Consider the following 15,200-nt stretch of genomic DNA (forward strand, 5'->3'; position numbering starts at 1 on the left):
CCCTTTGGGCTCACCGGTGTTCAGGCTAAAAGCACTGGGAAAGAGGAGGATTTCTGCCCCTTCAAAGGAAGTGCCCTCAGCAGCACAAACCAGATCAGACTAAAAGGAGCTGAATGAAACTATGCCAAAGATAGAGAAATCAATGTGGAGGGATTTTTTGTGAAATATCACAGGATTGTCTCAGAGAAGTCTGCCGTATATTGTTAATGTGTTCTCGTCTTTCAACAGTGGCCCATGCTCACACTGAACAAATGTTCAACAGCAGCTCCATCACCCACTTCCTTCTCCTGGCATTCGCAGACACACGGGAGCTGCAGCTCTTGACCTTCTGGCTCTTCCTGGGCATCTACCTGGCTGCCCTCCTGGGAAACGGCATTATCATCACTGCTATCGCCTGCGACCACCGCCTCCACACCCCCATGTACTTCTTCCTCTTAAACCTCTCTGTCCTGGACCTGGGCTCCATCTCCATCACTGTGCCCAAAGCCATGGCCAATTGTCTGCGGGACACTCGGACAATCTCATTCTCAGGATGTGCTGCACAGGTCTATTTTTTCTTTTTCTGTGCTACAGCAGAGGTTTCTCTTCTCACCGTCATGTCCTATGACCGCTACGTTGCCATCTGCCAACCCCTGCACTACGGGACACTCCTGGGCAGCAGAGCTTGTGTCCACATGGCAGCAGCTGTCTGGGGCAGTGGGTTTCTCAATGCTGTGCTGCACACGGCCAATACATTTTCACTGCCCCTCTGCCAGGGCAATGCCCTGGACCAGTTCTTCTGTGAAATCCCCCACATCCTAAAGATCTCCTGCTCACATTCAGACTACCTCAGGGAAGTTGGGTTTCTTGTGTTTGGTAGTTGTTTAGCATTTGCATGCTTTATTTTCATTGTGCTGTCCTATGTGCAGATCTTGAGGGCCGTGCTGAGGATCCCCTCGGAGCAGGGACGGCACAAAGCCTTTTCCACGTGCCTCCCTCACCTGGCTGTGGTATCCCTGTTTCTCAGCACTGCCGTATTTGCCTACCTGAAACCCGCTTCTATCTCCTCTCCAGTTCTCAATGTAATGGTTGCAGTGCTGTATTCAGTGATTCCTCCATCAGTGAACCCCCTCATCTACAGCATGAGGAACCAGGACCTGAAGGATGCCCTCTGGAAATTTATAACCAGATGATTTTCAGAAGCACTTAACTTTCTTCTTCTGTGAATCACTTACAAAATAACTCATTATGGGTCATGCTGATCTTCTGTGTTGTTTTTTTTTTTTTTTTTAGTTTTGGTTTTGTCTTTGTTTTTTTTTTTTTTTTTTTTTGTACTTTTTATAATTTACTTTTTATAATATTGTCCAGAATATTTTTTTTATTGTTATATTTCTAATTAAGCATTTTTCAGACTATCTGAGATTCACAGACTGTGTAAATGAGCATTCATGCTCTCCATGTTCAAAGAAATAAAAATCTTCCAGCAACTTGTTTGCCCAAGATCATTTCTTTTGAGGCCTTCTCTGAGGCAGCAGAGCAGTGCCTGTGTGCAGAGCTGGAGGGGAGAGTCCCAGCACAGAAGCACTGCCAGGGAGCACCAGCCTTGGTCTTGCCAGAGCTGCTCTCTTGCCACTTCCACGCTCTCCTCCGGAGCCCTTGCCTTGCTGTAAGGCTGAGTGCTCGGGCAGCTCCTAGTCCTGCTGTGTGGCAGCCCTGTGAGCACAGGAGGGACAGGCACTGAGCACTGCTCTGACAGAGCTGGCCTCCCTAACAGCACCTCCAGCATACCAGGGGGTCTCCTCAGGGCAGGGCCTGAAGGCTTAGGTCTTCTTCCAAAGTTATTCTCAAGAATATTCCCAAGAATGTGCCCCTCAAAAGAAAACACCAGTGTACAGCATAAGTATGTGGGTTTTCAGGGTGGAGGCAAGCAGCAATGTGCTCCCACAACCAGGACTCCTGGGAAAGACATGAAGGACTGGCAGAAGAGGGTCTTCACTGGGGCTATCTGTGCTGGACACGCCAGCGAATATCCCCCAGGACAATTGTCACACATCTAGCAGAAAACTACCACCTTTCTAACAGCCCCCACCATTCCAGTGGGATCTCCTTCACCTGCCTTTCCTGGTTCCTTGCAAATTCCCCTGTGTGCCACCTCACCCTCCCCAGAATCACAGAATCACGGAGCTTTCAGTGTTGGAAGGGACCTGTAGAGATCATCTAGTCCAACTCCCCTGCTAAAGCAGGATTGCCTAGAGCACATTACTCAGGACTGCATCAAGGCGAGTCTTCAAAATCTCCAGAGATGGGGACTCCACAACCTCCCTGGGCAGCCTGGGCCAGTGCTCTGTCACCCTTCTTCAGAGTTAAAGAAGTTTTTTCTTCTATTTCAATGGATCTTCCTATGTTCCAACTTGTGCCCATTACCCCTCATCCTGTCACTGGGAACCATTGAAACGTGTCTGGCTCCATACCTCCTTCAAACCACCCTTTAGACACTTATATGCCATAATAAGATCTCCCCTCAGCCTTCTCTTCTCCAGGCTAAAGAGTCCCAGCACTTTCAGCTTTTTCTCATAAGGGAGATGCTCCAACCTCTCAGTCATCTTAGTTGCCCTATGGTGGACTCTCTCCAGCAGTTCCCTGTCCCTCTTGAACTGGGGAGCCCAGAACTGGACACAGTATTCCAGTGTAGTCTCACCAGTGCAGAGTAGAGGGGGAGAATGACGTCCCTCAACCTACGGGCCACACTCTTCCCTATGCAGCCCAGGATGCCATTGGCCCTCCTGGCTAAAAGGGCACATTGCTTGCTCATGGATAATTTACTGTCTACTAGGACCCCCAGATCCTTCTCCTCAGAACTACTTTCCAGCAGGTTCACCCCTAACCTATACTGGTGCCTAGCATTCTTCCTCCCCAGGTGCAGGACCTTGCCCTTGCTCTCGTAGAACCTCATTAGGTTCTTCTCTGCCCAGCTCTCCAGACTGTCAAGGTCACGCTGGGTGGCAGCACGGCACTCTGGAGTGTCAGCCACCCCACCCAGTTTGGTATCATCAGCGAACTTGCTGAGGATACACTCTGTCCCCTCATTCAGGTCATTAATGAATATATTAAACAAAATTGCACCGAGTATTGACCCCTGTTGGACACCACTGGTTACAGGCCTCCCACTTGACACTGCTCCATTAACCACAACCCTCTGAGTTCTGTCACACACTCATCTCTCAATCTACCTCACTGTCTCCTCATCTAGCCCACTCTTCCTTAGATTCCTCATGAATGTGGTCTCCTGCAGTCTCCTTATAACCAGTTGTTGACAGCTGGGCCGATGTCCTGCTTTGAAGTAAAACATTACCATTTTTTTTTCAGAATTTTACCTTTCAGCTAAGCCTCTTCTAACTGCCTGCATAGGGCAGGCATAATAACTCATAACTCTCTGAAATTAATGGGGTATTCTTCAGACAGTGTCTGCTTCTAGCCAATAAAGTCTGATGTTTGTAGTTGATGCCACAGAATGATGCGCAGAGAGGCTCTTGCTTATACTTATTGTTATAACACCCAAGGGCAGTGACCTTTGTCATGTGCCCCACTGTGTTGCGGCCAGGTGGAGGGGAGCAAACACACCGATACGATGTATGTTAGCGTCAATCTCCGCTAAGCTCCGTTTATTGTTAACACTCGGGTTACATATATAGTCATTCATATCTTGTACACGCGATCACGCATTGTTTGATTGGCTGTCTCGCTTTGTGCATGCGGCGAGCACGCAGGGTTATTTCACCCATGATTGGTTAACATTAGCATATTGTTTAGTCTTGCTCAAGCGTTATTTTTCTTGCGGACACCTGCTCTTGTTTTACTCTTTCTGCCAACTTTCCTGTTATCTAGTCTCAAGGTTAAGGCGTTCTTCACAATTTGCTATACACACGGTCTATTTTCCAAGGACTGGCTCCCACACCACTGGAGGGTGGGAAGCCGAACAGCGTAGACGGGTTGCACCTGCAGGGAGGAGCGGACAGTGCCTCATGCTCAGTATAAAAGCGGAGGGATCAAAGGGTCAGCCCTCTTTCTTCAGAGGACGGTGTACGAGGAGGAGTCTATGTGTTCGTTTGCCTTTGACCCTGATCGGTGTGTTCCTGAATCCCGATCAGGAATCCCGTTCCCGTCCATCACTGAAACTAGGCTGGGATGTTCCCAGTGTCTCCCAGTGACATGATCGTTACCCTGGGAGCTCGATGCTGGATTTTTATATATTCTTATTTTTTCATTTTTTATTGATATTATTATCATTTGTTTCTATTTTAATACTTCATTACAGTAGTTTCAGTTTTCCTTAAAACCCATAAATCTCTCCTTCTTTTTCTCTCTTCTCTTCTGGGAAGAGAAAGAGCTTAAAGGCAGTATCTGTCATTTGTTTAGTGTCCAGCCCAGCCTAAACCACACCACCTGCTTTCCTCCATCAGGCAAGAGTGGTCCAAAGCACCGAGTGGGACTCGCTCTGTGCCAAGACTTGGAGGTGGCATAAACAGTCCAGGGAAGGTAAGTATTTTGGGGCTGTCCTGGGGACTGTGCCAGACACAAAAATTAGCTTTCGTAATGCTGTAGGTTCCAGTATGATGGAAATGATAAAAACATTTTAATAAGATAAGGCAACAAAGAAACGGAATGAAAGATGTAGAGGGAAGGAAATAGCCACCTGAATCTATAAGCATCAAAAATTGTATGTGGTGTTCTCCTTACTTGGTTCTGTCCTGTTTTCAGATACTGATCTCTGGGGAGTTTTGTGTGCTGCCTCTGTTTGCAAAGACAAGTGATGGTAAAATTGGCGTGGGATGCAATTACAGGGACACGGAACGGTGTTGCCACTGTAGGTGCCTGGGACCCTCTTCCCAGGCTCCAGATGCAGCTTCCCAGAGGCTCTGGTCTCCAGCAGCTCCTCTGGCACAGTGGCCAGGCGAGGCATGTGCTTCAGAGACACGGGGTCCTCTGGAGGTACCACTGGGTACTGATGGTCAGACAGCAGAGCGTTGCCTGAAAGCCTGAGACATTTTGACAAGTGTATAAGCACCACCTCATCACCTGACACACATGAATACTTTTAATAAAAATTTGATGTTCTCCCATGAGATCCAAATGAGGAGTTTTCAGGATGTTCATTGATAGCAAGAGGAGAGCTATGGACCTTCCCCTCTATTTGCATTATCAGGACTCTCTCTCTCAGGCTCTGCATTTAATCTCCCTCATCTTCCATGTATTTCCACCTCTCCTAACTAACCTGACCATGTCTGAAGGCACCTTTCCAGCAGTGCACGTGCACAGAAGCTCTTGCGATTACGCTTTACATTTCCCTTCCCCTCCTCTTTCATCATTCAGAAACCTCTCCACAATCCCGTTGCTGCTGTGAGCTTCGGGCAGTTAAAACTCACCTGTCTTTGAGTACTCTGTGGAATTCTGTCTTCAGGCAGCTCTTTATTTGTGCTTATTATCATAAGCACAGGTTCAACAATGTTTCAGGTTCAACATGGTTTCAGGTTCAACAAGGCCAAGTGCCAGGTCCTGCACTTGGGACACAACAACCCCATGGACGCTACAGGCTTGGGGCAGAGGGGCTGGAAAGCTGCCCGAGGGAGAAGGATCTGGGGGTGTCAGTGGACAGCCGGCTGAATATGAGCTGGCAGTGTGCCCAGGTGGCCAAGAAGTCCAACAGCATCCTGGCCTGTATCAGAAATAGTGTGGCCATCAGGACTGGGGCAGTGATTGTCCCCCTGTACTTGGCACTGGTGAGACCCCACCTCGAGTACTGTGTTCAGTTTTTGGGCCCTCAGTACAAGAAGGACATTGAGGTGTTGGAGTGTGTCCAGAGAAGGGCAACAAAGCTGGTGTGGGGTCTGGAGGACAAGTCTTACGAGGAACGACTGAGGGAATTGGAATTGTTCAGCGTGGAGAAGGGGAGGCTGAGGGGAGACCTTATCACTCTCTACATCTCCCTGAAAGGAGGTTGTAGAGAGGTGGGGGCTGACCTCTTCTCCCTAGTGACAAGTGATAGGACGAGAGGAAATGGGTTCAAGATATGCCAGGTGAGATTTAGATTGGATATTAGGATTTTTTTTTCACTGAAAGAGTTATCATGCATTGGAATAGGCTGCCCAGGGAGGTGGTGGATTCGCCATCCCTGGAGGTGTTTAAAAAAAGGCTAGATGTGGAACTTGGGGACGTGGTTTAGAAGTGGTTTTGTCAGGGTAGGTTAATGGTTGGATTTGATGATCTTAAAGGCCCTTTACAACCTCAACAATTCTATGATTCTATGATTCCGTTCTTTGAAATCCATGCTAATGGTTCTTGGACATGTTCTTCTGTTGTTGGTGCCCAGAAGTGTCACCAGGGAGGACTTTGAGTGATGGACCAACACTCCTCACCAAAGTGAGCTTGTACAGCCAGTGGCTCCCTGGGTCGCACATTTGGACTCTTTCAAAGACGGGTGCTACACTTGCTTGTCCTCTCTCACCAGAGACCTCTGCCAATCCCATGACCTGTCAAAAGGGTTATTCCAAAGAAATATTGATCTTCCCCTGTAACCTCATTACCACTCCTCTCCCGTTACACAGTGTGTGTACTTTCTCTAATCTTTCAGGTGCTTATACTTCTCCTGAGACAAGGTTCATTTCTAAAGTCATCTTTGCAGATGCAGACTCTCTGGGCAAAGGCCCTCTCCATTCTTCGCCACTTTTCTCCTCCCCTTACTCTTTCCTCACTCAGATACCTCTCACCTGCGTTGCTGCTTTGACTTTCAGGGAGTTAAAACCTTGCCTGTCTTTCAACAGTCTAATTGTCTCCTCGGCCAACTCTTTAATTCTGTTTATATCTGTCTTTTCTATCTACCTTCCTAATCTATTTCTCCTAAGAACTCCCTTGTAGAAAGGCAGCCTCATGAGAGGGAGCTTGTCCTGAGCATGTGATTGCGGAGTGTGTGTTATTGTGTAGGAAAACCAATTATGCTTTACTTTTCTTTTCTTACAACCAAGGAAAAGTTCTCCTGTGCCTGGGTGCAGCCAGGGCTCTGAGGAGCGCGGGTGGGAGATGGGGCAATGGGGCTGTGACATCCAGCTGCAGACCTCAGTGGAGAAGTCTGATGCAAGGACCAGTGGTGTCAGTCCCAGGTGGCCAATGTCAGAAATGGGGAGGGTGGGGAGGTGAGGAGCAAAGCTGTCCTACAGTGTCAGACCTCCAGGGACTGCTTTTCCTCCCTGTCCAGACCTCCTGAACGGACACCCTCTATCCAGAACAATCAGAGAATGCTTCTATCACAATCATAAGCGATAATCATGAGTAACACATTATATCCTTTAAAATAAAAAAGACATTTTTATTAGGTGCACTTTGAAATCTCCTCCTTAACTACACTCTGAAACCTCTCTAATTGGCTGTACAAGTCTTGAAGATTGGAAGGAAATGACAAGAAAGATAAACACCTTGTTAAGGCTTTCTGTCTTTCAGTGAGCCCCACGGTGTATTTGGTGCTGAGTCCATGAGCCTCAGACACTGAGAGAAGACTGAACAAAGTGCTCAAGAAGTCCAAGTCAGGAGCAAAGTACCTGGAAGCCTTGATTGGCCCCACTGAGGGTCGTTACTGCCAAAGCCTCCCCAGGGACTCGTTAGAGGAGATAACTGGAGGCTGTGGTTGCAGGTAGGCAGAGGCACTGTGCAGGTGGCTGTAATGCTGAGGAACCCCTTGGCTTGTTTGATGCAGTAGAAAGGCCAAACCCTGACCCCCAGGCCCTGGGAAGGCAGGTCCTGCCCCTCACTGGTGGCTCAGGGCTCTTCCTGGGGGTGGTGGGGTGTGAGGGGGAGCGAGGCCGAGTGTAGGAAAATTCTGTGACACCTCCAGGCCTCCCAAAAATGGGCAAGGACAAAACAAAGTCCAGAGTCCCAAAAGAATCATAGAATCATTTAGAATTGCAGAGGACCTTTAAGATCATAGAGTCCAACTGCAAACCTAACACTGCCAAGTCCACCACTAAACCATGTCATTATGTGCCACATCTACACGTCCCTTAAATACCTCCAGGGATGGTGACTCAACCACTTCCCTGGGCTGCCTGTTCCAGTGCTTGAAAGCCCTTTAGCTGAAGAAATTGTTCCTAATACTCAGTGTAAATCTCCCCTGGAGAAACTGGAGGCCATTTCCTCAAGTCCTATCTCTCATTACTTGGGAGAAGAGACCAACCCCCACCTCGCTACAACATCCTTTCAGGGAGCTGTAGAGCGAGAAAGTCTCCCCTCAGCCTCCTCTTCTCCAGTCTGAACAACCCCAGCTCCCTCAGCTGCTCCTCATAAGGTTTGTCCTCCAGACCCCTCACCAGCTTCATTGTCTTTGTCTCGACACACTCCAACACCTCAATGTCTTTCTTGTACTGAGGGGCCCAAAACTGAACACAGTACTCGAGGTGAGGCCTCACCAGTGCCGAGTACAGGGGGACGATCACTTCCCTAGTCCTGCTGGCCACACTATTACTAGTACAAGCCTGGATGCTGTGGGTCTTCATGGCCACCTGGGGACACTGCCAGCTCATATTTAGCCACCAACACCCCCAGGCCCTTTTCTGCTGGGCATCTTTCCAGCCACTCTGCCCCAAGCATGTAGCGCTGCGTGGGGTTGCTGTGACACAAGAGCAGGACTGGCACTTGGCCTTCTTGAACCCCACACCATTGGGCTTGGACCATCAGTTCATCTGGTCCAGATCCCTCTGTAGAGCCTTTCTACCCACAAGGAGATCAGCACGCACTCCTAGCTTAGTGTCATCTGGGAACTTACTGAGGGGGCACTCCACCCCCTTGTCTAGATCGTTGATAAAGGTATTAAAGAGAACCGGCCCCAGTACTGAGCCCCGGGGAACATCACTTGTGACCGGCTGCCAAATGGATTGAACTCCATTCACCACCACTCTTTGGTCCCGGCTGTCCAGCCAGTCTTTTACCCAGCGAAGTGTACGCCTGCCCAAGCCATGATCAGCCAGTTTCTCCAGGAGAATGCTGTGGGAAAAAGTGTCAAAGGCTTTAATGAAGCCCAGGTAAACAACATCCACAGCCTCTCCCTCATCCACTGAGTGGATCACCTTGTCATAGAAGGAGGTCAGGTTTCTCAAGCAGGACCTGCCTTTCATAAACCCATGCTGGCTGGGCCTGATCGCCTGGTTGTCCTGTACGTGCCGCATAATGGAACTCAGGATGATCTCCTCCATAACCTTCCCCAGCACCGAGGTCAGACTGACAGACCTGTAATACCCCAGGTCCTCCTTCTGGTCCTTCTTGTAGATGGGTGCCATGTTTGTTATCTTCCAGTCAACTGGGACCACTCCAGTTAGCCAGGAATGCTGATCAATGATGGAAAGTGGCTTGGTGAGCACTCCCGCCAGCTCCCTCAGTACCCTTGGGTGGATCTCATGCGGCCCCATAGACTTGTGTATTTCTAAGTGATGTAGCAGGTTCCTCAGCATTTCCCCTTGGATTGTGGGGGCTTCATTCTGCTCCCCAACCCTGTCTTCCACCTCAGGGGTCTGGGTACCCAGAGAGCAACTGGTCTTACGCTTAAAGACTGAGGCAAAGAGGGCATTAAATACGTCAGCCTTTTCCTCATCCCTGGTCACTGTGTTTCCCTCCACATCCAATAAAGGACGGAGGTTCTTCTTCACCCTCCTTTTGTTGATGATGTATTTACAGAAACATTTCTCATTGTCGTCTATGGCATGGCCAGATTAATTTCTGGTTGGACTTTAATCCTTCTGATTTTCTCCCTGCATAACCTCCTGACATCCTTGCAGTCCAACTGAGTTGCCTGTCACTTCTTCCAACTGTCATAAACTCCTTTTTTCCCCTCAGTTCCAGCCAAAGCTCTCTGTTCAGCCAGGTCTTCTTCCCTGAAGGCTCGTCTTTCGGCACATGGGGACAGCCTGCTCCTGTGCCTTTAAAAGTTCCTTCTTGATGAATGTCCAGCCTTCCTGGGCTCCTTTGCCCTTCAGGACTGCCTCCCAAGGGACTCTGTTAACCAGACCCCTAAATAGGCCAAAGCCCACCCTCCGGAAGTCCCAGCTGGCAGTTCTGCTGACCCCCCTCCTGACTTCTCCAAGAATTCAAAATTCTGTCATTTCATGATCACTATGCCCCAGACGGCCTCCAATCCTCACATTCCCCACAAGCCCTTCTCTGTTGGCAAACAACAGCTCCAGCGGGGTGCTTCCCTCGTCTGCTCCCTCCCCCGCTGCGTCAGGAAGTTATCCTCAACGCACTCCATGAACCTCCTGGGCTGTTTCCTCACCACTGTATTGCATTTCCAGCAGACATCCGGTAAGTTGAAGTCCCCCACAAGGACAAGGGCTGGCTATGGTGACACTTCTCCCAGCTGCTTCTAGAATGTTTCACCTGTCTCTTCATCCTGGTTGGGTGGTCTATAGCAGACTCCCACCATGATATCTGCCTTGTTTGCCTTTATTTAATACCTCCCAGTACAGACTGCGTCCTGTCCCAGTACAAAGTGGATTATTTTAACGCGTCCCAGTATAGACTGGGCCCTATCCCAGTATCAGTGGGATCCCCTGATCCCCGCGGAATGCAGACTGGGCGCCATCCAAGTACAAACTGGATCTCCTGGCAACTGCGCAGCACAGACTGGGCCCTTTCAAGTCCAAAATGGCTCCCTTTTAACCAAGCCCAAGAAGATTGGGCCGTGTCCCTGTACAAACTGGATCCCCAGTCCACTCCCAGTACAGACTGAGCCTTGTCCCAGTATAAACTGCATCCCTTTAACCCTTTCTATGACAGACTGGGCCCTGTCTCACTAGAAAGTGGATCTCCTCAACCCCTCCCAGTAGAGACTGGGCCCTCACCCAGTACGAAGTGGATCCCCTCAACCTCTGACAGTAGAGATGGGGCCCTCTCCTAGTACAAACTTGATCCCATCTTAGTAAAAACTAGGTCCTGTCCTAGTACAAACTCGACCGCCTAATCCCCTCCACTCAGAAACTGGGTCAGGTGCCAGTACAAACTGGATCCCATGGTCCCCTCCCTGTAACCACTGGGCCCCATTCCATTATAAACTTTATCTCTTTAAACCCTCCCGCTATACACTGCGCCCTTCCCAGTACACACCAAATCCCTTAACCCCTCCCACTACAGACTGGTCCCCGTGGCGGTACGAACTAGATGCTGTGGCCCCCTCCCAGTACAGACTGGGTCCCCTCCTGGTACAAACTGGATCCCCTGCTCCCCTCCCAGTATGGAACTGACTGTCAACAAATAGAGATTACTCCATTTAACCCCTCCAAGTACAGACTGGGTTCTGTCCCATTTTAAACCGGATCCCTTAAACACCTGACACTAAAGACTGGGCTCCGTCCAAATAGAACCTGGATCCCTTTAACCCCTCCCAGTACAGACTGGGCCAATGACGAGTCCAAAATGGACTCCCTGGGCCCCACCCACTACCAACTGGCCACCTCCAATACAATCTGGATCCTCTAACTTATGCCAGGACAGACTGGGCCCTGTCCCAGTCCAAACTGGATCCCCTGATTCCCCCCCAGTACAGAATGGGCCTTGTCCCAGTATAAGCAGAATCCCTTTAATTCCACCCAGTGGAGACAGAGCCTCTTCCTAGTCCAAAGTGGATCCCAGCCCAGCTCCCAGTGCAGACTACTCTGTGTACCAGTACAAAATGGATCGCTTTAACACTGCCCTGGACAGACTGGGCCTCATCTCAGTACAGACTGGATCCCACAGTTTCCTCCCAGTACCGACTGGGCCCTCTCCACGTAGAAACAGGATCTTCTGATTCAATCCCAGCAGAGTCTAGGCCTCATCTCAGTACAAACAGACTGGGCCCTGTCCCAGTACAAACTTTATCCCTTTAGACCCTCCCAGGATACACTGGGCCACCCTCCCAGTCCAAACTGGATCCCCTGGCCCCTTCCAACAACAGTCTGGGCTCTGTTACAGTACAAACTGGATTGCTTTAATCCCTGCCAGTACAGACTTGGCCCCTCCCACTACAAACTAGTCCTCTTTAACCCCTCCAAGTACAGGCTGAGCACTCTCCCAGTATAAACTGGATCCTCTGATCCCCTCCCAGTATGACTGAGTACTGTACCATTTCAAACTGTATTTCATTAAACCCTTCCCTTGGAGCATCTTTGTGACCTCCTCTGGACACACTCCAACAGGTCCGTGTCTCTCCTGTGCTGAGGGTTCAAGAGCTGGAGCAGCACTCTAGGTGAGGGCTCACCAGAGCAGAGCAGAGGGGCAGAATCCCCTCCCTTGACCTGCTGGTGACGCTTCTTTTGATGCAGCCCAGGATACCGTTGGCTTTCTGGGCTGCGAGTGCACATTGCCAGCTCATGTCCAGCTTTTCATCCCCCAGCACACCGAAGTCCTTCTCGGCAGGGCTGCTCTCCCTCTCTTCATCCCCCAGGCTGTATGGATATCAGGGATTGCCCCGACCCAGGTGCAGGACCCTTCGCTTGGCCTTGTTGAACCTCATGCTGTTCAGACGGGCCCACTTCTTAAGCCTGTCCAGGTCCCTCTGGATGACATCCTGTCCCTTGGGAGCATCAACCGCACCACTCAGCGTGGTGTCATCAGCATACTTGCTGAGGGTGCATTCGATCCCATTGCCGGTGTCATTGATGAAGATATTGAACAGTACTGGTCCCAGTATGGACCACTGAGGGACACCACTTGTCACTAGTCTCCATGTGGACATGAGGCCGTTGACCACTACCTTCTGGATGGGACCATCCAACCAGTTCCTCATCCACTGAACAGTCCACCCTTCAAATCCATGTCTCTCCAGTTTCACAGAATCACAGAGTGGTCAGGGTTGGAAGGGACTTCTGGAGATCATCTCGTCCAACCCCCCTCCCAGAGCAGGGTCACCTACAGCAGTTGCACAGGATGGCGTCCAGGTGGTTTTGGAATGTCTCCAGACTGGGAGACTCCACAACCTCTCTGGGCAGCCTGTGTCAGTGCTCTGCCACCCCAAAAGGAAAGAAGTTCCTCCTCATGTTAAGATGGAACTTCCTATGTTCAAGTTTGTGCCCATTCCTTATAGTCCTATCACTGGACACCACTGAAAAAAGAGTGTTCTCATCCCCTGGCACCATCCCTTTAAGTATTTATAAGCATAGATAGGGTCCCCCTTCAGTCTTCTTTTCTCCAGACTGAAAAGCCCCAAGTCCCTCAGCCTTTCCTCATAAGACAGATGTTCCAATCCCCTCATCATCTTTGTAGCCCTTTGCTGGACCCTCTCCAGCAGTTCCCTGTCCTTCTTGTACTGGGGAGCCCAGAACTGGACACAATACTCCAGATGAGGCCTCACCAGGGCAGAGTAGAGGGGAAGGATGACCTCCCTCGACGTGCTTGTCACACTCTTCTTGATGTACCCCAGGATGCCATTGGCCTTCTTGGCCACCAGGGCACCTTGTTGGCTCATGGGCATCCTGTTGTGCACCAGGACATGCTGCTGTATGTTCCCCCAAGATCCTCCTTTCTTCCAGCTGGACAAGCCCAGATTTTTCAGCTTCTTCTCACAGCACAAGTGTTCCAACCCTGACCACCTTGGTGGCCCTCCACTGAACAGGCTCCAGTTTACCAGTGTCTCTCAGGCATTGTGGGGGATCAGAACCTAGGGGAGGATTCTGGATCTGTTCTCAGATGTGCTAAGCCCAGGGCGATAATCACTCCCACCGGCTGTGCTCCTGCTCATACTGCCCAGGATGCTTTTGGCCTTTGCTGATGGCTCTATGTTTTGCCTAATGAAGCCGAAGGACCACCAGAGTCTTTCCTGCAGTGCTGATACCAACCTAGGTGTGATAAGCTCAGTATCGTTTGTTCACCAAACCTAAAAACTCATATTTCCACAAGAAGGAAACTGCTTAACAAGATGTGGCAAGATAGCCAACATTTTTCTGTGTAAACAAGATATGCATGATTGTGCAGGCAAGACTAAGCTGCAAGGTCAAGTTATTTAGACAAAGTATAATAAATTGTGAAAAGACTTGAAGGAAATACTAGTGTTTAGGATATTCATTTGTGTAATTTTAAAAGTGTTTGTTTAGTGTTGCCACTAAACAGTGTTTGTTTAGTGGCTGAAACCAACCCTCCAGTCTGGTCAGAGACCAAAACGAAAAACTGAGTCTGCGCGGGGACAAAAGGTTACTTGAAGTGATGAAGAAAAATTTGCAGCCTTCATCCCCAAGACCCTCAGCGACCACCACCACAAAGCATTGCGCAAGCACAGTTAGGAGGAGTTTATGAAAATGACTTCTTAAAGCTAATTTTAATACGAAGCAGAGATAGGTTATGCATATGTATAGGCTTAATAAGAAATCTTATGATTATGTAAAAAGTACCATATATATTTGAGAAGGCCGCTGCATTGAGTGTGCGCCGTCGGTGGAGTGAGACTCCCGGGACGCCCAGCGCTGTTTTGCTTGCTGCCGCTTGCTAATAAATACTTCAAATTTTAATTGACTCTGTCTCACACCAATTTTGTGAGATCAACTTATAACACTAGGCAGTCCCTGTCCTCTGTCACTGCAGGCCCTTAGTCAACCTCAGGGAAAGAACTTTAGATCTGTCCTTGTTGGATAACATGTTGTTACTATTGGCCTGTCCTTCAAGCCTGTCTAGGTCCCTTGGAATGGAAACCTAATATAGTGTCTGCTCTCCTCAATGAGGTGTCATCTACAAATGGTATGAAAAAAGCATTTTCTCATCTCCTTTGGGTAATTACAAGCCCTTGAAACATGGTGGAACCCTACTAGATACACCCCTCTGGGCAGAACACTACGCATTCACCTCGTTCCTCCAAGCCCGACCATCCATCTCAATTATTACCCATCTACTTATCCACCCAATCAGACCATAATGTCCTAGCTGGACACAAGAATATTGTGGGGAATGAGGCTGATATAGCATAGTGTTCGGCGCAGAGTCTAGTTGGAGGCCTGTAAGTAGCAGTGCTCCCCAGGGGTCAGTACTGGCCAGTCTTGTTCAACATGTTAATCAGCGTCCTGGATGAGGAGACAGAATGTCCCCTCAGCAAGTTTGCTGACATCTGTTGGAAGGGTAACACAGCAGGGCATAGGCAATTGGGGAGGTTCTTGGATTGTATTGACAACAACTTCTTTCTCCAAGTGGTAGAGGAGCCAACGAGGAGAGGAGCTCTGCTGGAC

At 49.4% G+C, this 15,200-nt stretch overlaps 1 protein-coding gene across 1 annotated transcript; it reads left to right on the top strand.

The window, feature by feature from the left end:
* Positions 1-251: 251 nt before the first annotated feature.
* LOC309684232 (olfactory receptor 14J1-like) lies at positions 252-1,172 on the top strand (the record flags this gene model as incomplete). Its single annotated transcript, XM_082500171.1, has 1 exon — positions 252-1,172. The coding sequence occupies one exon, from the start codon at positions 252-254 to the stop codon at positions 1,170-1,172; it is 921 nt and encodes a 306-aa protein (XP_082356297.1).
* Between the last annotated feature and the right edge of the window lie 14,028 nt (positions 1,173-15,200).

Source organism: Vanellus vanellus (genome assembly GCF_965231255.1).
Source record: "Vanellus vanellus genome assembly, contig: HAP1_SCAFFOLD_45, whole genome shotgun sequence".
Taxonomy (NCBI): Eukaryota; Metazoa; Chordata; class Aves; order Charadriiformes; family Charadriidae; genus Vanellus; species Vanellus vanellus.